At 45.0% G+C, this 21,191-nt stretch overlaps 1 protein-coding gene across 4 annotated transcripts in view; it reads left to right on the plus strand.

Moving 5' to 3' along the window:
- Positions 1 to 21,191, plus strand: part of AMOTL1 (angiomotin like 1) — a 157,727-nt gene that overhangs the window by 127,590 nt on the left and 8,946 nt on the right. For 3 of the 4 annotated variants that reach the window (XM_023554729.2, XM_023554728.2, XM_023554727.2), the window contains 5 exons: positions 2,682 to 2,831; positions 9,007 to 9,239; positions 16,561 to 16,686; positions 17,799 to 18,025; positions 20,206 to 20,481. In XM_023554729.2, coding sequence (XP_023410497.2) covers positions 2,682 to 2,831; positions 9,007 to 9,239; positions 16,561 to 16,686; positions 17,799 to 18,025; positions 20,206 to 20,481 — 1,012 coding nt within the window. The remainder of the gene's footprint in view (positions 1 to 2,681; positions 2,832 to 9,006; positions 9,240 to 16,560; positions 16,687 to 17,798; positions 18,026 to 20,205; positions 20,482 to 21,191) is intronic. The other variant, XM_010595397.3, reaches the window with a different exon arrangement.

The raw sequence follows: 21,191 nt of genomic DNA on the forward strand, positions 1-21,191 counted from the left end.
AGGCACCTCTGTGTTGTTGTAGGGGGCTGGCCTGAGCAGGATCCATTGTGGAAAGTAGAAGCTCAAAGTCTGAAAGAGACTTACATGAGATAATCTATGTAAGGTACTTACCTTGGTGTTTGGCACACAGAAATCACTATTGTTAATAACCTAATTGTTCTTGAAAAAAAAAAGTCTACCCCTTCAGACAGTATCTCCTGATACTGGGTGACTAGATTGTATCACCAAACTTCAAGGATAAAGTAGCTAAAGGGAAAGATAGTTCAGCAAATGAGATCCTTGTCCATTTGAAGCCTGTTAAACCTGGTAAGTACTGGGTAAAAGCCAAGATTTTAATACTAGAATGAAGGTCCGAGCAACAGCTCCAGAGTATCTTTCTTTTTATGACTAAGGAACTCATTAAAGATGAAACACTCATCACAGAAAGTGACCTTAACCCCTTAAGGACAGGTGGCCTGCTTTGGGGAAGGGCGGCCAGGACTCTTTATTATCATCATCACTGAAATCATTTATTGAGGCTCAAGCTCCATGTGGAGTGAAGGAAAATTTTAATTGTTAAAAAGTCTTTCAGTTCTAAGGTTTCTTTTATAGTAGAAGTTAGTTGCGAGCTCCTTGAAGATAGGTTCTTTGTAATCAGCATTATGGATTTGCCTATGATAACTTCTTGTCATTAGACTTAGATGAAACTTTCTTTCTTGAACGTAGCCTTTCTAAGATGTCTCTCCTAGATCTGATTTCCGTGTCACTCCTTGCTCTTACTGCAGGTTCTTTCGAAGGGTCTTAGTTCAGTGCCTGCCATAACTTACTGTGGTGGCCAAGAGCACGGGCCCCAGGGCCAGGCTGCTGTTAATTAGAACCCTGGCTCCATGACTTTCAGCTGTGTGACCTTAACCTTTTCAGTCCTCACCTTTCTTGTCTCTAAAATGGAGATAATAAGATTTTACCTCTTACTGTTACTGGAAGGATTGAGTGAGATAATAGAACTAAAGCACGATGTTGGGCGTGGCAGCGCTCCACAGATATTAACTGACATGGCTGATATTGCTGATCATTCTCACCGTTGCATACTCCTTGCCAGACTTAAGGTTGGTACAGTGCTGAATGAGACAAACCCATACCTTCAAGGATCTTGCAGTTGAGTAGAGATAATATTAATCTATTAGTTTAGCAAATCTTACTGAGTGCCTGTTGGATGCCAGGCACTGTTCCAGGCATTGGGGGCTCAGCAGAGAACAAGAGACAGTCTCACGGTGCTCACGTTCTAGTGGACGGACACCCAGAAAACTAATGCAGTGTAAAACATGCTAAGTGGTGGATGAATGTGCTCAAAAATATTTGACTGAATTAGGCCTCTAGCACAGTGGCCTACACCTCATAGGTCCTCAAATGCCTATTAAATCGAACCACATAGTCAAAAGTACAATGACTGAAAGGGGCAGATGAAAACCGATCCCAAGAGCAGGTTTAAAAAAGGCTGTAAAGTCACTGTCCCTCCTTGAAAGGTCACCAGAAGTGCCTCTTTTTCATTGCAGTGACATAGGATGAGATGTAGACACAGCTCACGGCAGTGCTGCCTGCTAAGTCAGAAACCTCACGGAGCAGCAACCTCGTGAGTCACTAACGTGTTCCGGTGTGCCCATGTAACCACAGGTTGAACTCAGGATCTGAGTCACCCGTAAGGCCTCTGCACGCCCAAGTGCAGAATGACAGGACATAGCATCCGGTGTCTTCTCATCCAGAACCAGATCATGTAAATGCCCCAGCCTGAGTTTTTGGCACTAGCCAATTCCCAGAAAGGAGAAATATGCCTAGGATTTATGAACATGGGCCAAACTCCTAATTGGAAAGTCTGCGGGTAAAATTTTGAAATCATTGGTCACAACCCTAAATTCTTACCTGATAGGACATTTACACAAATCATTTTAACCTTAATTTCTCTTTCCTCAGTTATTGTGCTGTTTGAGTGTTCATGATTTCCTTCCTGTCACTTCAACTAGGTTGTCAATTACTCAGCTGTAAAGTCCTCTGAAATCTTTAGGGGAAAATTACTCCATAAATATCTATAATAAGAAAATTTTACACTTACTGATACACAGATGGATACATATGCATAATTTCTCCATCATCATAGTAATTTATATTTAGCGTAGAAAATTTGAAAAATACAGAAAAGCATAAAGATGATAGAAATTACTATTCTGCCACATGGAAAATCACAGTTAATGGTTTAAGATTTCTTTCTAGCCTTTTTTATGAATATATCTTTATGCAATTGTGATAATATGTTTATGCAGTTGTGATAATATTGTATATAATCTTTGATTCTGGGTTTTTCCTTTAACGTTGCAGAGTAAGCATTTCTTCTCGATATTAAGAACCCTTTATTAACTGCATTTCCAAAGCCTGAAAATGTTCTAATTATTAAGCAGTAACCGAGCATTGAACTCAGAGTCGTACGAAATAAATTACCGAAAGTGCCCTAGTAGGTCTTAAATTCCAGGCATCCCAGCCATCATAGGTATACCTGATGGCCGTTTTCTGAATCTTTTTTGTCCCAACACACCTGAGATACAGGAATAGGATGGGTATGTGCTCGTGTAGTTTCAACGGAACCTCCAGTTAATCTGACCCCACCGCCACCGGTCTAAGCTCCATGCTCTTTTTTACTCTTCTTGGCTCAGTTACGAGAGAAGCAAGTATACGTGGAGAAAGTTGAGAAGCTGCAACAGGCCCTGACCCAGCTGCAGTCTGCATGTGAGAAGCGAGAACAAATGGAGCGGAGACTGCGCACCTGGCTGGAGAGAGAGCTGGATGCACTGAGAACCCAGCAGGTAAGGGCCAGGTCGGGTAGACTGATGAACCAGACACGTTCATCCCCAGACATAGGGATACCTGCTGTGTGCCAGGCACTGCACTCTGCCCTGAAGACCTGGGTCAGCCAGCACATACCTCAGCAGAGGAGACAGGCAGTCTACGCACTGTGGAGTAACCAGCATCCTCACAGACAGAAGGTCATAGCTGACTCGGGGATGGGGAAGGGTACAGGGCTTTAGACAGCTTCACACAGGAGGGCATTTGAGCTGGACTTGGAGCAGTTGCCTGGGATTTGGGTGGGAGGTGGGAAACAGCATGGCAGGCTCAGGACCAATGGGTGAAGTTATCCCGGGCATGTGCGCCCGATGTGGTGGCTGGCCCGGAGGCAGAGGCCAGTGTGTGGAGGGCTTTGGTCAAGGTGAGAGATTGGACTTTTTCCTGTAGTCAACAGAGAGCTAAAAACTAGGGTTTTAAGCTGGAAAGAAATGTGGTACAAAGGATCTGGGAAGGAGCCCTGTGGTCGTATCACAGTCTGGAGGGGCGGATGTTGCAGTCAGGGAGGCCAGCCTGAAGGCCTTTACTCTGGACCAGGGTTGTAGGTACAGTGGGAATCTAGGGAGGAGATAGATTTAAGAGCTACTAAGGTGGTGAGTTGGAATCAACTCAGTGGCAATGGGTTAGATTTTGGTGTTTTTAAGGGGGTGAAGGGAGTCCAACAGCTAATGCTTTTGGCTGCTAACCAAAAGCTTAGAGGTTTGAGTCTACCCAGAGGCACCTTGGAGGAAAGGCCAGACAATCTGCTTTTGAAAATCAGCCATTGAAAACCCAGAGCTACTCTGACACACGTGGGATCACCATGAGTCCAAATTGACTTGACGGCAACTAGTTAATTGGAAGGGGGTGAAATTCATAAGACATGATGATCAGTGAGTTTTTAGAGGTAGAGGAGAGGAAAGGGGTTCAAGAAGACCCCCCTAGGAAATCGTATTGGCCATAAGTTATTCCTTCCGCCACTCCTCTGCTGGTCACAGCTGTTAGTGTAACTCAGCTACGAAAATACACAGAGTAAAATGTCCCAGTCCAGGACTCATGTGTGCCTCAGCAAGGGCAGAGGTTCTGCAGGTCTGATGTGTGGCTGCACTGGGCTGGGCCCCAGAGTGAGCTTGGGCTCATGTGTCACCATCCAGCATGGTGGGCAAAGCCTTGTGCAGCTGAAGAAGGGCATGCTCTAAATTGGGATACCAGAGACATACCAGCAGGGCTCTGTGGAATTACCTACTGAACAGGGCATAGTGGTTGTGGTTGCAACACTTGAAAATACTTGAAAGCATACAAGCTTTCATATCGCGGGTGCTTTTAGTTCCCTCTGAATATGGGTGCCTGGCTGGTGGACAAGGGGGTATTAATGAGATTGCCCAGAAAATTAAGAAACCCACCCTAACATCCCACCATCTTGGCTTAGTAGATACCTGGTAAGAAAGGGGGTGGACCTCTCTGAACTCCTGATATTCTTATAACCTGTGCCACATACCCTGGCACTAAGTTACTTATACCCTTCAGCTGTTCTCTGTTGCTCAGTTGCTGAGACCTGAAACCCCCAGACCCTTGAGGGCAAGGCTTCTTTGGTGCCTGGTACAATGCTGAGAACACAGTAGATACTGACAGATCTTTGGCTGACATAGTAGACCCATCTCAATACTAAGAGCAAAAGAGTGTTCTTTTACAGTTAATATGCCATCCACCCCCTACGGTTAGATTACTTATCCTTGGATCTTCTATTTTAAGTGCTGTGAAACCAGACTCAACTCATTATCCTCCCTCTGAATCAAGAAGAAGAAATATGACATTAGAATCATTTGAAACTATCTAACTTGCCACAGAGGAGAGTTCACTGTATGCACCTCAGACCCAGACATGCTCACACACATCACTTCCTCAGACCCACAAACACTACATTCCTGCTGTGCTTCCACACTGCAGACAGATTTAAGCACACCAGTGGAGAATGGATTGCTTCAGAGTTGGGGCACTCTGGGGAAATTACTGTGCTTGAATTTTGAATGTGGAGCTGATAGCAGGCAGTCTCAGCTGTCTGTGGCTGACACAAGGCCCAGGAGGGGAAGACAGTCTTTAGAGTTATACAAAACTTTGATGCTGAGCATTTCCTTAAAAATAATGTTACAGTTTTGTTTCTTTATGAGAGTTTTAATCTATCTCTGATGATAGGAAATACACTTGGAGATTTTTCTGATACTCTTGCCTGCTCATTAAAATGATGGGTATTATTTTTTGTTTTTTCCTTTAGTACTTCTTTATTTTCTAATGTTTTCAGTGAGCATACATTATTTTATAGCCAGAAAAGGTAAAAATGTTATTACCAAAAAAAAGGTTACCAGAAAACTGAGTTTTCTAACAAGTTCCGTGGGGGTTAAGTTTGGCCAAACTCAAGTCCACCTGGATACAAGATCTGGACCCCATGACTGGTGTGGCCAGCACAGAGGCCCCAAGAAGGAGTATCCGAGGCCTCTCTGATCTGCCTCCCGCCTCACTCCCTGGTGCACAGCTCATACATCTGCCTGCCACTTCTTGGCTTGGACAGGGGTAGCCTCAGGAGAGGCTTCCGCAGCCCATGCCACACCCTGCTCCTTCACCCCATGTCAGTGAGGCACTTATTATCTGCCCACGTGAACCCTCTAGAGAGTATGTTGAGGTCACACTATAGCAAAGACCCTCCTCATCTCCACCCTCAGCCAAGGAATGAGACCACACTGCCTTGTCACGTCCCATGAGGTATCGTTCTGAACAGACTTTTGAGACTGTAGCTTAGAGCACTTGTTGAATCAACATCCTTCCCAAGAGCTCTTCCCTTCAGACTGACACCAGGGCACAGCGCCCCTCCACTAAGCCCCTCTATCGACTAGAACCCCAAGTGAGCTCCAGTTAGTCCTGAGAGATGCTCTGGAACCTTCCAGAGGAGTCAGTAGACTGGTGATGAACAGAATGGCCTAGAATTGTGTACTGATTCAGAGCACAGGCTCCAGGGTCAAACCAACCCGCATTGAATCCCACCTCCTCCTACAGAAAAATGATGATCTTGGGCAAATAATCTTTCTGAGCCTCAACTTTCTTGTCTATAAAATGGGGGCATTAAATTATACTTACCCCATAACTTTAAATAAGAAAAACCTGCACAAAGGGCTTATCGCAGCGCCTGACACTTAGAAATTGATGAAGGAGGAGTAACATTGTTCTTACTCATTCTTACTGCCATCATCTTCAGAGTCATTTGAAGACTCCCGAATTCCTCCCTTACCCCATCGTTTCCATTCCCACTGAAAGGTGACATAGTATAGCAGATTGAGGGAGGGGGAAGGGGAAAGACAGGTCAGGACAGTAGGTCTGCCAGGAAAGGGAAGCTCTCAGCTAACAGGTTCTTGTTATTATAAGTAAGTTTTTCTCTGCTGGGGAGGTGAAGTGTAACACGTCCGGCTTCATTAGAAACTGGGAGGGAAGTGAAAGAGAAATAAAAATAAAGGAGTGAGGAAATTGACATTTTTAAGAATTCACAACTTTACCTTTTTTTACAAAGAGCTCAAAATAATGTTTGCATGTCTTAACTTGCACAGTAGTCCCATGAGGTAGATGAGGGGAGGCGAGAACGTTCTTGAGGAGGACACTGAGGCACAAAGACCTTAGGAGACCCCAGGATCACGTAGCTAATGAGGGCACAGTATTTTCTCTGTGTTGTTCACTGTTGTCTCTACCTCCAGCACATGGTACGTGCTCAGTCAGTGTTTGCCGGCTCACTGAACGGGCAGCAGCAGCCTCCCTGACTACCCTCAGTCTGTTTTTCTGGCTAGCCCACTTACACATTAGACCATGCTGTCTCTGTAGCTTGAATGTTGAAGTCGATGCATGTATTTAGATAACTCCTCATGGCCTGCATTAGGGGGCCTGGGAGGAGTTGTCATGATCTTGTGTGAGGCCAAAGGATTCTGCAAAAATAAGCCAGCTTAGATGGCAACACGAGGCATTAAGATAGAAACTGAGACGCATAGATGGCAGCTTAGAGAGGCCATGGAAGCTTTTTCTTGGAAAACTTCTAAAAATAGGGGAGCTTCTCCTTGGGATGGACTGGTTCATTTGTCTTCCTGCTCGAGTCCATGTGCCTGGCCAGGTGGGGGCGGTGACTTCCTGTACAGGTCAGACAGATGTGTGCCTTCTGAATTCTCGCTTGAAAGTCAGTCATGGGAATACTAGAATAATTTGGATGTGCAGCTTTGAAAAACTGAATAGAAACATACAGTTTACAGAAAGCCTGGGGGCTCATTTGGTCTCTGTGGTAGGATTAGATTCCGTCAGTGCAGCTCAACTGCCCAGCTGTTGTTCTAGGTAATTCAACATTCTTTTCTTAATCTAGGATAAGACATTCAGATACCTCTCACCTTGCAACCAGCTCTGCATTTAAAATTTGTAATCTCTGGAAAACAGGAGGGAAAGTGTGTCCCAGGACATAGAATATCTGTGATGAAATCATTCTCCCCATGGGTACCAGGGAGCCTGGCTCGGACCGGGACTGGGGCTCCTGACCCTAAGACAGCCTGTCTCTGCCTCTGGCCTGAAGTCAGAACCTCCTCATAACCCATAGTCTTCTAAGCCGTGTTGTTTAGAGGAAAGTCTATACCTGAATTAAAAAAAAAAAAAAATCTGAAATCTAAAGATTCTCAGATAGTAGTTCAGAGAAGACCCCAAAACCAAACCTAACCAGCTGCCATGAAGTAGATTCTAACTCATGGCGACCTCATGTGTGCCAGAGTAGAACTGTGCTCCATCGGGTTTTCAGTGACTGATTTTTGGAAAGTAGATTGCAAGGCCTTTTCTTCTGAAGTGCCTCCGGCTGGACCCAAACCTCCAACCTTTCGGTTAGCAGGTGTGCACGTTAACTGTTTGCACTGCCCAGGAACTCCTCAAACAAGACAGCTGCTGTTTTATTTCCGCCTTCACTGACACAGATGAAAAGAATGTGCTGGAAGTGAGCCTAACTTGCATTAGAGGTGTTCAGGTAGCATTTTACTTTGTTCAGCGCTTTAAAGTTTATCAAATGCTTTCATAGACATTATCTTATTTGATTCTCCTAACAGGCATTCAAGGGGCAGGTATTAATATCTCTGTGGTACAGATGGGAACGTCACAGCTGGAAGAGCACATGTGTTAAGCCATGTCACTCCCACGTCTGTTGCCTTTACATGTTATCTCCCAGCCTCAGGGGAAACAAACAGAACTGAAATCACTTCTTTGAACTCTGGAGAAATTAGCCTAGACCAGGAAGTCAAACCTTAGTTCCTGTTCTTGCCTTTGGTATAAATCAACTGTAGTATATCGGACATGCCACCTCTTATCCTGCAAAGACGTTGAGCTATGTAGCCAGACAGACTCGGGTTGGAATCCTGACCCTACTGGTGATTAGCTGAGAGACCTTGAGCAATTTATTTAAGCTCTCTGAACCTTAGTTCTCTCTCGTGTAAAATTGGGATAATGTTGTCTGTTTTGCAGAGTTTCAATGAGAATTAAATGAGATACAGGAGTCTGAGAGTTAGGATGCACTGAGGTCAGTTTACACATGCGAGAGAGAACGGGGCAGAGCGGTGATAATGTATACGGATGTCCCACAGTATCTGGGTGGACCATTGTCTTAGTTTCCCAAAAAATGCCACAAAGTAAATGGCTCTAAAGAACAAATTATTTCTCTTAGTTCTGGAGGCTAGGAGTCTGAACTCAGGTCGTCGTCAAGACTGCATTCTCTCTTTCAGTTCTAGGGAACAAGCGTTTTTTGTCTTTTCCAGCTTCTGGTAGCTCTGGACACGTCTTGGAATTCCTTGGCTTATCGATGTATCTTCACATAGTGTCTGAGTTCCTCTGTGTGCCTGTTCTCCCCTTTTGTAAGATACCACGAAGAAGCGATTAGGTCTAGGACCCACCCTTCTCTAATATGAACTCATTAACGTAGCTGGTAACATCTGTGAAGAAAAACCCTATTTCCCAAAATAAGGTCATACTCACAGGTACAAGAGTTAGGACTTCCCTTCCACATATCTTTTTGGGAGACACAGTTCAGTCCATAAAACCATGAATTGATGTGTGTGTTCTGTGTGAATAACCATGCAGACATCATTTATATGTTCTACTTTATAGCCCATTTTGAGCATCAAGATGTTATTTCTCCTACTTGTCCAGAAACATGGAAATGGCCAGCCAGCCAACATGCCAGAATACAATGCCCCAGCCCTCCTAGAACTGGTGAGGGAGAAGGAGGAGCGGATCCTGGCCCTGGAGGCTGACATGACCAAGTGGGAGCAGAAGTATCTGGAGGAGAGCACCATTCGACACTTTGCCATGAACGCTGCAGCCACTGCTGCTGCCGAGAGGTGAGACCAGCTTAACTCTGGTGGTTGTAAAAACACTGGGTGTCCAAAGAGATCTAGAGACTCCTGTGGAGAGTGAGGTCATTGAACATTTAGAACTGGTTATATGCTGATTAGAGAGCAAGATGGTGTAAAATTTCTGGAGGGTGATTTGGCAATAAGTTCCTCCCCATTGGTTCTAGAATTTCAGTTCTAGACCTTTATCTTAAGGAAATCATCATATAAATAACTGAAGATTTATGTTCCAGGGTGTTCATTCCAGGCTTGTTGAAAACATCAATAGTCATGCACCACATAACGTCCTTTCAGGCAACATTCAACTGCAAATACATCCATGGTCCCATAAGGTTATAATAGAGTTCCGAAATCCCTATCGGATGGGATGTATCTGATTTAGGCATGTCACACTCAACAATCATGACGATCCTCAAAGAAAAAATTCTCTAAGCTGTTAAAGGATCAGCTCCACTGAAAGCTTACAAGGCTAACAAAAATGTGAAAGGGGCCTATATCAGATATTGAGAAACTGCTAATGATGTGGATCGAGGACGAGATGCAAAAGTGAATCCTTTTCAGCACATTGACAATCACGGCTAAGGTTCAAGATGCATAAAGAAAAAGCAGGACGAGACTACGACACTGAGTTTAGTGCTAGCTCTGGGTGGTTCAAGCACTTCCAACAACATTTTTTGCTGCATAGTGTGCAAGTGAGTGGTGAGTCTGAGTGCTGATGTGGAGGCAACGGAAGAATTTGTTGAACCCTTGTCGTTGTCGTTAAGTGTAGTTGAATCCGTTCCAACTCATAGCGACCCAGTGTACACTAGAAAGAAACACTGCCTAGTCCAGCACCATCTTCACAGTCATGCTACTTTGAGCCCATTGTTGCAGCCACTGTGTCAGTCCATCTCCTTGAGGGTCTTCCTCTTTTTCACTGACCCTCTACTTTACCAAGCATAAGCTAATTGTAGAGGGAGGTTATTTGCCCCAGCAAATGTTTAACATGGACGAAACTTCCTTATTCTGGAAGCAAATGCCCGAGATGACTTTCATCCATAATGTAGTGTTTGTAACCCACCCAGTGCTGTCGAGTCGATTCCAACTCATAGCGACCCTATAGGACAGAGTAGAACTGCCCCATAGAGTTTCCAAGGAGCCCCTGGCGGATTCGAACTGCCGACGCTTTGGTTAGCAGCCATAGCACTTAACCACTATGCCACCAGGGTTTCCATAGTGTTTGTACAATGTCCAAATCACATAATGTCCTGTCCTAGTCATCTAGTGCTGCCATAATAGAAATACCACAACTGGATGGCTTTACAAAGAGAAATGTATTCTCTCACAGCCTAGGAGGCTAGAAATCCAAATTCAGGGTGAGGGCTCCACGGGAGGGCTTTCTCTCTCTGTCGATTCTGGAGAAAGATCCTTTCACTGATCTTCCCCTGGACTAGGAGCTTCTCAGAGCAGGTACCCCAGGTCCAAAGGATGCGCTGTGCTCCCAGTGCTCCTTTCTTGGTGGTATGAGGTCCCCATGTCTCTCTGTTTGCTTCTGTCTTTCATATGTCAAAAGAGATTGGCTTAAGACACAACCTAATCTCGTAGATTGAGTCCTGCCTCATTAATATAACTGCCTCTAATCCTGCCTCATTAACATCATAGAGGTACGATTTACAACACATAGGAAAATCACATCAGATGACAGAATGGTGGATAATCACACAATACTGGGAATCATGGCTGGCCAAGTTGACAGATATTTTGGGGGAACACAGTTCAATCCATGGCATGTCCTATTTCACAGATCTATCATGGATGTTGGAAACCCTGGTGGAGTAGTGGTTAAGTGCTACGGCTGCTAACCAAAGAGTCGGAAGTTCAAATCCACCAGGGGCTCCTTGGAAAGAAACTATGGGGCAGTTCTACTTTGTCCTATAGGGTCGCTATGAGTCAGAATCGACTCGACGGCACTGGGGTTGGTTTGGTATCATGGATGTTAAGTGAAACATGACTGTACCTTTAAAACAAAACAGCCTGGGATCCAACCACAGGGGACTCATTAGATGATTTAAGGTACAGCCACATATGGTAACGACTGTGGAGTCATTAAGAATAATGTTGTGAAAGTATATTTTGTAAGTTTTTTTTTTTTTTTTTTTTAACATTGGGTATGTATCACAGACCAAACAAGAAGTGTATTTAATCCTCGGAACAGCAGGCCTTTTCCAGATGAAGCAAACAAGGCTTATAGAGGCTCAGCAGTTTATTCTAAATCACAGTGGTAGCAAGTGTGGAGCCGCACGTCAAACTGAGACCTGTCTGACTGTGAAGCCTGTGTTCTCTTAGTTTGAAAACATTTGCTGCTGCTGTTGGTTATTACCTCCGTTGCTTTCTTTCCTTTTTGTAAGAGCACAGCCTTATTCTTTCTTTAAAAATTAGCTCAAAATGTCCAGCAATTCACAGAAGACACCAAGTATCTGTTAAATTATACTGTGGTCTGAGCGACCAAGGTTATTTCCCCTGATGGCTGGATCTCATGTGCAGGCATTATTGCTGAACGTATTTGAGTGGCTGTGCCTTGGACCAGTCAAGCCCCTTTCTGCTCCCCACCCAGTGTGCTTTCTGTCCATAAGTTATATTGGGTGTTTAAATCAGGGTTGTTTGGAATTCACCAAAATTGGACTTCTTAATAAGGTCTATTTTTAGATCATTTGGGATGGTAGGACCTGAACCAGGCAAGACAAGTGAAAAACTAAGGATGCAAACTGGTTATATAGCCAGAACCCCCATCTCCTTGGGACGTGTTTCTTCCTTAATGAATACAGGAAGGTCTGTTGGGATGGGAGGATACTTTATAAGCTGTATGTGGGCTGTCATATGCAAGTGGAGAAGAATCCCTAGCAATGTGCCCAGTTGTTGCTTCCAGGATCTGGAAAGAAAGCAGCGTGGGCATAGAAGCCTCACTGGGCATCACGGCACACTTGCCAATAGGAAGACCTGCAGACTCGTGTGGAAAATGAGCGTTTTGGAGTCTTTTTTCTAGAGCTTAAGTGTTGTGTTTACATGTATCTAAGCTGTGAGGGAAAACAACCCACACTATTCCATCTGAGAGAGACTTTGGGAGTTGGAATAGACATTTAGACATATGTTGTGTGGCAAAGCTCCAGAGTCGTGGTCTGAAAACTGGAAGAAGCTGCAGGTTCTGGTTCAATCCCTGCAGCGTGTGGGTGAGAACAGTGATGCCCTTTGAAATACTTGTTAATTTTTACAGAATTGAAAATATTCTTATGTTAATTTTCTAAGGCAATAACTGAATCACCTCTCTAGTCTGACGACAAGAGCAGACTGTCATAAAGTTACAGGTGAAGGTGGTCTTCTCTGCCAGATCTGGTCTAATACAGGCTGCCATGCTGCCCTGGAAAGACCTGGATGGGGAGACAGGACCCCTCCAGTCGTCAAAGCGTCTCCCTCTGTCACTGATGAGGAGGGTGTGATCCTGAACAAGGCTTCCTGAGTATCAGCTACCTCATGTGTGAAATGGAAATTATGAATCGTGACTGGTTAAGAGCAGGGAACCCAGCCACATTGCTCTGGCTGAGAATGCTAAAGCCCCAGTAGCAGGTTCAGTTTGTTACCTTGGAAGGATGACACAGGGGCCTTTATTTGTCATCTTCGTCTTAGCTCCTGTTGATTTATCAGATTAGATGTCTGTTTGGTATCTGGGGCCCCGAGGGGATGAATGGGACTGGAATGTAAAATCAGAAGTGAGGGAGTGGACAGGTCTGAAGTATTAGTCCCCTGTGATGGGTCGGAGGCTAGCTGGAGAGTGAGTAGGATCAGACAGACCCCAGTCACACACTCACACTGTTCTAGGCCCGGCCTTATTTATTACCCTTCATGCAAGGGAAATATTTCTCCCTCCGCCAGAGAACAAGAGTTCTATAGGATTTATCCAAACCTGTTGTTCTCAGGTGCCATCCAGTTGATTCTGACTCATAGTGACCCTATGTGACAGATTAGAACTGCCCCCGCAGGGTTTTCAACGTTGTGATCTTTATGGGAGCAGATCACCAGGTCTTTCTCCTGCGGAGCGGCTGGGGGCTTCAAACCAATAGCCTTTTGGTTAGCAGTCGAGTGTTGTGCCACCAGGGCTCCTTTTGTTGTTTTCCTGCCCTGTCCTATTTGGAGTCCTGGGTGGGTGGGTGGGTGGATGGATGGAGTGAGTCATGGAGTCTCTTTCTGCCATCTTCCCCTTCCCCTCTTCCTTGCTTCCACACATATTTATTGGGCATTGAATAATTCTATGGAAAAGTACTCCCCATTACAGACCACCCCTTCCCACATTCTCAGGGGAAAATAAGTTCAGAGAAGGTCAGGCTTTATAGCTCCAATCTTAATGTTCTTATAAAGAAAACCTCTATCATTTCAGCATAGCTAGAGAAGGAGAGAACAGGAAAATAAAGAATTTTTGGAAAAGGTCAAAGTTCTGAGCTCTTATCTAAATGCTAAATGGCTGCAGATAAGTTGGTAAAAACGAGCATTTCCAGCCATTAGTTTTGTGACTTTTCATCAGCTGACACATGCTTCACACGTATAAGCAATGAGTTTTAAACAAATAGTTTTTGTACATCTATTGGTTTTGCTATCTTTATGTGTTTTGGGGCCATGCACCAAAATTGTGAGAGGTTTCAAGCTATTTTATATTCGAGGGAGATTTTTGCAACTTTTTATAAATTTCAAAGGAATGTAATTTTTTTTATTCCAGATTTGTGTGTTTACATTTCTAAACTGTTCTCCTCTAATTGTGCCTGCTGTTCCTTATCTGGCAGTGTAAACATGAATTTTTTAATTTGTCTCTGACTCTAAGTGAATTCTCCAGAAGTAAATTGGTTGAAAATGAGTGCTTCTAGCCATTAATTCCTATTTTGATTATTTTTGTGTACCTTAAAGTGAATTTGGGAAACCCTGGTAGCGTAGAGGTTAAGTGCGACAGCTGCGAACCAAAAGGTCAGCAGTTCAAATCTACCAGGCACTCCTTGGAAACTCTGTGGGGCAGTTCTACTATGTCCTATAGTGTTGGCTATGAGTCAGAATTGACTCAATGGCAGTGGGTTTTTTAGACTGAATTTATAATTTTGTAAGCATATTTAAAGCATTTCATTTGGTTTCTGCATTATTTGGCTTTATGATTATCTTCAGCTGTAATTTTACTTTCTTTAGCTGCACTCTCACATGTGCACTCTTAAGGGTTTGTTTATCTCCATGCACCTTTGCTGAGGCCTCCTTCGTAAAAGCCTCCTGGAGTGTAGACTAATGGTGAAGAACATGCGTGTACTTTGGAATCATAAATATCTGGGTTTGAATCCATCTCCACCATTCACTAACTTGGTGGAAAAGTCACCTAACCCCTGTTTCTTCCTCTGTAAAATGAGAAGAAGAATACTTAACTCCTAAGCTGTTGTGAGATGCTGTGTGCCGTATGCTTTCCCCAGCCCCTGGCATCTAGTAAATGCTCATTAATTGATAGCTCTCATTGAATGGATGAAAGACGGGCCCCTTTTTTGCTGTTTTGGGTGGCTCCCAGAAAAGAACATTAAGACTTCAAATATGATTGTAACACTGGGATGTGAAGCTAAGAGATATGAAATGTTTGGCCGAATCATTTCTATCAATTTAGTATTCACATAATTAGAGACAGTATTGTGCCTTTTAGCCTAAGATGTATCACTCAGATGGCACAATTATCTTATTTTTATTAATCATTGTTAATTAGGAGCAATTAAGTTGACAAAACCAGTGACAGGAATAGTTCTTTTTGCCCAGTTATTTTCAGCCAGACACCTGCTTCCAGCTAAACTGCTTTTCCATCTCTCTGTCTGTCCCCTCCCCTCACTCCACCCACCTCCCCTGAACTTTTCAAGGACAGAGCGTCTTCTCAGTCTTTCTACCCTGAACTGACCCGAATTCTAAGCAGCAGCCCTTAACGATAAAATGTGAAGTAGAATGTAAGCATGAAGGAGGATCTTGGCCTGGAGTCACACTGACCAAGAGGATCATACTCAGTTTGAAATATTTACTGAGCCCACATTCTATTGTAAAATACTGAAGTAGCTGCTACATAGTGATGAATAGAAATAAAACTTTCACTCTGGGAAAGAGGGAAAGGAAAGTATGTATGAAAGAGTACAAATATAGAAAAGAGCACTGGCGGCACAACAGTGAAGCGCTTGGCTGCTAATTGATGGTTCAAGCCTGTCAGCGGCTGTGTCGGGGAGAGACCTGGTGATCTGCTCCCATAAAGACTACAGCCTAGGAAACCCTATGGGGCAATGCTACTCCGTCACATGGGTCACTGAGTCAAAATCTACTGAGCGGCACACGGCAGCAACAAGAAGTACAGAAACACCAACAAATATGATAATAGTAATAATAATAAAATCCACATGTGAGTAGATTAAAGCTGAAGTTGTAGCATCTCTATATTCATAACATGCCAGTCAGCTTAATATAGGTAGTCCACGACATACATCGTATTCGAGTTACCATGAATCACGCCTAACAACCATGTTTTTTTGGCTTTTTGTTCTACATCTTATATACTACATACAGTGTTGCAGGGCGTAATTTGCTGCTGTATCATTCTCAGATGTTCACTGGCAGGTGTTCAGTGTTACGATTTACTGTTCAAAACACTGTGTATATAGCAGGCTGTGAAAGCTTAAAAAAAAAAGGTATCTGACTTAACATCAGAACCGTCTTAACGACGAAGTCATCAGACAATAACCCAGTTGTAAGCCAGGGACTACCTATATACAGTGTGATTAGAGGGGGTAGGGAATTTTTATTTTTAAATTGTATTTTGTTTTCCTAAGATACTATCTGGAAACCTAGTGGCATAGTGGTTAAGTGCTACAAACCAAAAAGTCAGCAGTTCAAATCCACCTGGTGCTCCTTGGAAGGTCTATGGGGTAGTTCTGCTCTGTCCTGTAGGGCCACTATGAGTCGAAATCGACTCAATGGCAACGAGGTGAGTGAGATATCCTAATTCCAGCAAGCTTAGAAGAGAATATCAGGCATGTGGAGATTTAGGGACAAGAAAGTGGTACATCTTCCCACAGTACCCCACTGCACAGCCTTCACGGGTCTCTGCCTCTGGTGTCTGACAGCTGGGTAACCGGGCTGGGGAGGTGGAGATGGGGAGTGCTGTTGTTGGCCAGTAGGAAGGAGGGGCAGGTTTCTGTTCCAGCGTGAGCACCAGCCCCTGTCCTGACTCTGTGCTGAACAAAGCAAGAAGGCTTTCCTGTGACCCCGGTGTGTCCTGTGTTGTCAGGGACACAACGGTCATCAACCACTCACGGAACGGCAGCTACGGCGAGAGCTCGCTAGATGCCCGCATCTGGCAGGAGGAAGAGGAGGTGGTGCAGGCTAACAGGCGGTGTCAGGACATGGAGTACACGTAAGGACAGCTGTGTGCGATGCGTCACCGGGTCTCCTCCGGCCACTTAACTCCAAAACCCACATGGAGCCCCCAGCTCACACGTTTGCACTCTCACATTCCAGCCCCTTCCAGAGAAGACTGTTTCTGCTGCCCTGTCTGAATGAGTGCTCCAAAGAATCTGCTCCCCCAGCTCTGCCCTGGAGAGAAGAGAGAGCCTCAGACCTAAGCAAATGGCTCCTCTCAGCAGAAGGACTGTGCCTGAAGTCTCTCTGGGATAATTTCATGTCAGATGCCGTTTTTAAAGTGTAGGCTGAGTCTAACAACAGAAGAATGTAGATGCCCGTGTCATTTCTGGGTGTCTCTTTCTACAAACTTCTAGGGAGCTGGAAAGGAGAGACAAATCATACTGTAAAGGCTCAGAGTTTTTGAGCTAGAATTGATGTATTTTCAACATACAGTGAACTTATTAGCTAATGCGTTCTTCGAAGGAGTTAAACAAGATTTCTATAACAAATTATCCTGCCCCCACCCCCTTGACTGCCTGCCAGGATCTGTGGAACCTGGGGCCCTAAGCCCCCTCGTTTTATAGATGTTCTAAATGTTAAAACAGGGCTGAATGGTTGATAGGCTGAGAGAGTTACTATCAGAGTTGTGAAAAGAACCCAGATGTTTTCTAGTTCTTATTTTTGGATCATTGGTGGGATGGGGGTCAGCCTGTCTTCTTCCCAGGAACGTGTTCATCTTTTATTTTTTTCCTCAGAAATTGGCTTTAGTTGAAAGCTCACACTATTTGAAGCTTCAGTGTTTATGTGCTTCTCTATCTCCTTCTCCCCAGGAGTGCTAGACTCCCTAAGTGTGGTCCCTGGAGGTGGCCTCAGTCATTCTAACTGTACCCCCTCAGGCTGCAGAAAGTCCTAAGTCTCCTGAGGTGCCAGAGGAAGGGTACCCTTCTGATCTACCGTGACAGAGCCATCTTATACAATTTGGAGATTTTTAAATTCTGAAAGACTTATACTTCATTTAACCCTCCATCCCTGAATTATAATTAAAATCCCTTGCATAGCCTAAGAGAAGTATTTCAAGTTTTTCTAACCAAATTAATTTTTTTAACCAACTACTTTATTTTACAGTATTAAAAATCTCCATGCCAAAATCATAGAGAAGGATGCCATGATTAAGGTCCTTCAGCAGCGATCCCGTAAAGATGCTGGGAAGACAGACTCCTCCAGCCTGCGGCCTGCCCGCTCGGTCCCATCCATTGCTGCGGCCACTGGCACACACTCCCGCCAGACCTCTCTTACCAGTAGCCAGCTGGCCGAAGAGAAGAAGGAAGAGAAGACCTGGAAGGGAAGCATAGGTGAGCTTCACGCCTCCTTCAGCCTCAGATCTGAAAAGCAAGAGCTCTTCAGACACAAACATTTGAGAGGCAACCTCATATGGCGGGAAGAGTCCTAACACATGTTCGTGTGGTGTCCTGCCTCCACTGCCCAGAAGACACGGAAATGTCACTGAATATCTCTAAGTCTCAGTTTACTTATCTGTAAAATGGGGAGAATAATCAGTCATACTTCGGCTATGGGTATTAAATGACATGTGGAAGCACTATGTAAATTCTAAAAGCTACACCACCGGAATAGCTGTCAGCCCTGGGTTGACTGATATCATAGTTACTATCCATTGTTGTTGAAAGTTGAGGCCACCTTTACAACATAAAATGGAAAAAGCCCAGAGACATCAGGCCTCTGAACTTGACTGCCTCAGACTGGTTATATGACTATTCCACCTCTGTTTCCTTCTCTAGAAAAGAAGGGTGGTGTCTGCCCACCCCGCGAACCCCCCACCCCCCCCACCCCCTGCTTTTACCCCATGGGGTGGAAGTGAGGGCAAAATGAGCTAATGGGAGAAAGCATTTGGACAAAGTACTCTCAAACGTAAGGGGTGGGTGGTGCTTGTGCTTGTTGTAGATCTTGAAGAGAACTGGGCAAGTGTGGTCGTAGCAATGAATGGGCTTCCCAGGGTGAGGGTGAGGTTAGTTGACCAACTGGAGGAGTCTCAGAGGAAGCCGCAGAGCCAGCCCTAAGTGCAGGAAACATTCCCAGACACATACCCCTGCACTCTTGCACCTCCAGAGGTTTGGCCCTTTGATGCGTATCCCTGGGTCAGCGTGTGTCTTGTTTCTCTATGGAGCTAAGAGCCAGCTTTCCTCAGCACAGGACCCCAGAGGAGCCTGGCTGCTTCTCACCAAAGGGTTGATAAGAGCCTCAAGTATGCACCCAACAGAGTTGAGGGATCAAAGGCTCCAGCCAGAACCTCTGTTTGAAGTCCCTCCATGGGGTCATTTCCCTCAGAGGAAATGCACTTCAAAGAGGATGTGTGTGTGGACAGCAGATGTGATCATCAAAGACCCTCCTAAGGACACGTCCAGACCCTGATTAGGGCTCCTGGGAGCTGATGCTCAGATGGCGCGGTTAAGGAGACTGAAAATGTGTTAGGTCTCATTGAAATCTCCCTGGGAGAAGCCAGTTGGACACCCAGCCAGGCTGGCCCAGTATTGAACCCATCTAAACAAGGCCTGGAAGCCCAGGATCCTGAGCTGCAGGAAGAGTTGCTGGGGTCCCTGCACTGTCGTTTCTTCCCATTACTTTGGAGAATCCTATACTGATTAGTGCCCGTGTGTCATGAAAACAGGGACCTTCTGAGTGGCAAGGGAGGAGCACATATCTGTGGGCCACTGCACAGTTCTTGAAAGGTATCACCATCTCTTCCTGATGAACTCTGGGAGGAGGTACGGGCAACAGTCTACCTTCCTGATTTCTCAGGGCCCCTCAGGTGAGATGTTGGCTAGTAATTTACTTCAGCCTGACACTCCCCATAAGAACATCGTCATCAGAATGGTGCTTTGACAAGCAGGGTGACAAAACGGAAAGGGCGTAGATGAGTTTGAGTCCCATTTCTGCCACATTTAGCTATGAGATGTTCATTTCTCTGAGCTTCCGTTCCTTATCTGTAAGGCAGAGGAAGCCAGCACTGCACAGGAGTGTTGTGAAATGTAGAATGAGATGGTGTGTGTGATGCATCCAGCACAAAGACCCTTGCCACTCAAAGTGTGGTCAATGGACCAGCCACAGCAGTGTCACCTGGGAGCTTGTTAGACATTTTGGAAGGAGGGGATTTATAAGGAGAGGACTAAAAAAAAACATTGCCATACAGTCGATTCTGTCAAGTCGATTGCCATCAAAACAACCCTATAGGACAGAGTAGAACTGCCCCATAGGGTTTCTAAGGAGCAGCTGGTGGACTCGAACTGCTGACCTTTTGGTTAGCAGCTGAGCTCTTAACTACTACACCACCAAGCTAGGTCTTTCTTTTTTTATTCTCTCAGTGCTTGGCATTTTACCAGGCCCATAATAAATGCTTATGAAATGCTTGGTGAATGAATTAGTGAATGAATCAAGCAATCCTCAGGCAAGAAGGAAATGATCTTCAGACTAGTTTAAAAAAAAAGACGGTATTGAAAAGCTGTTCTTCTACCCTCAGGATTGCTGCTGGGGAAGGAGCACCACGAACATGCCTCAGCCCCCATGCTGCCAGCCCCACCCCCATCGGCACTGTCTCCTGCAGCTTCTGCCACATCGGCCAGCAGTGCCCATGCTAAGACAGGCAGCAAGGACAGCAGCACCCAGACAGACAAGAGCGCTGAACTCTTCTGGCCCAACATGGCCTCCCTTTCCACCCGCAGCAGGCTGGGCATGACCCCCTCCAACAGCCCCGTCCTGAAACACCCAGCGGCCAAAGGGACTGGAGAGAAGCCGGGTATGTGGTTCCCTCCTTCTTTTAGGTACTCTGGGGAACCATAGAACTCTCCAGCCTGAGGGAGGGAGTCTTCTCTTGAGCTGGGAAGGAGCAGGAGCACCAATCAGCTCTCACTTTCTGGGTTTTTTAGTAGGATTTTTGTTACCCTAATGTACTTTTTTTTAGGCTTTGTACACACAGGTATTCATTCTAAATGGAAAAACTTAGGAGTGCTTCTACCCTTTTAATGCATGCTTTATAACTAACCCTGTCCCGGAAAGGGCAAAAATAGATCCTCTGAGGGATGTTAGGAAATTGGTTCCCTGGAAAAAAAGAAAAAAAAGTTTTTTTTACTATGTTTGGGAGCTACTATCGGACACCCGAAGGAGCCCTGGTGGCCCAATAATTAAGCACTTGACTGCTAGCTGAAAATTGACAGTTTGAACCCACCTAGTGGTTCTGCGGGAGGAAGACCTGGTGACCTGCTTCTGTAAAGAATACAGCCAAGAAAAGCCCAATGGCGCAGTTCTGCTCTGTCCCATGAGGTCACTATGAGTTGGAATTAACTGGACAGCACCTAACAACAGTTAGGCCCCAGGTACCTCAGAGGCACCAGAGACATAGACGATGCCTTTGAGGATTCAGGGTTCAGTGGGGTACATCCTGATAGGAGAAGAAGGGGTAGATTTAACTACAGGGTAGCTTAACCTCTGGCATGGCCTTTGGGCCAG

The sequence above is a fragment of the Loxodonta africana genome, chromosome 7 (genome assembly GCF_030014295.1).
Source record: "Loxodonta africana isolate mLoxAfr1 chromosome 7, mLoxAfr1.hap2, whole genome shotgun sequence".
NCBI classification, from domain to species: Eukaryota; Metazoa; Chordata; class Mammalia; order Proboscidea; family Elephantidae; genus Loxodonta; species Loxodonta africana.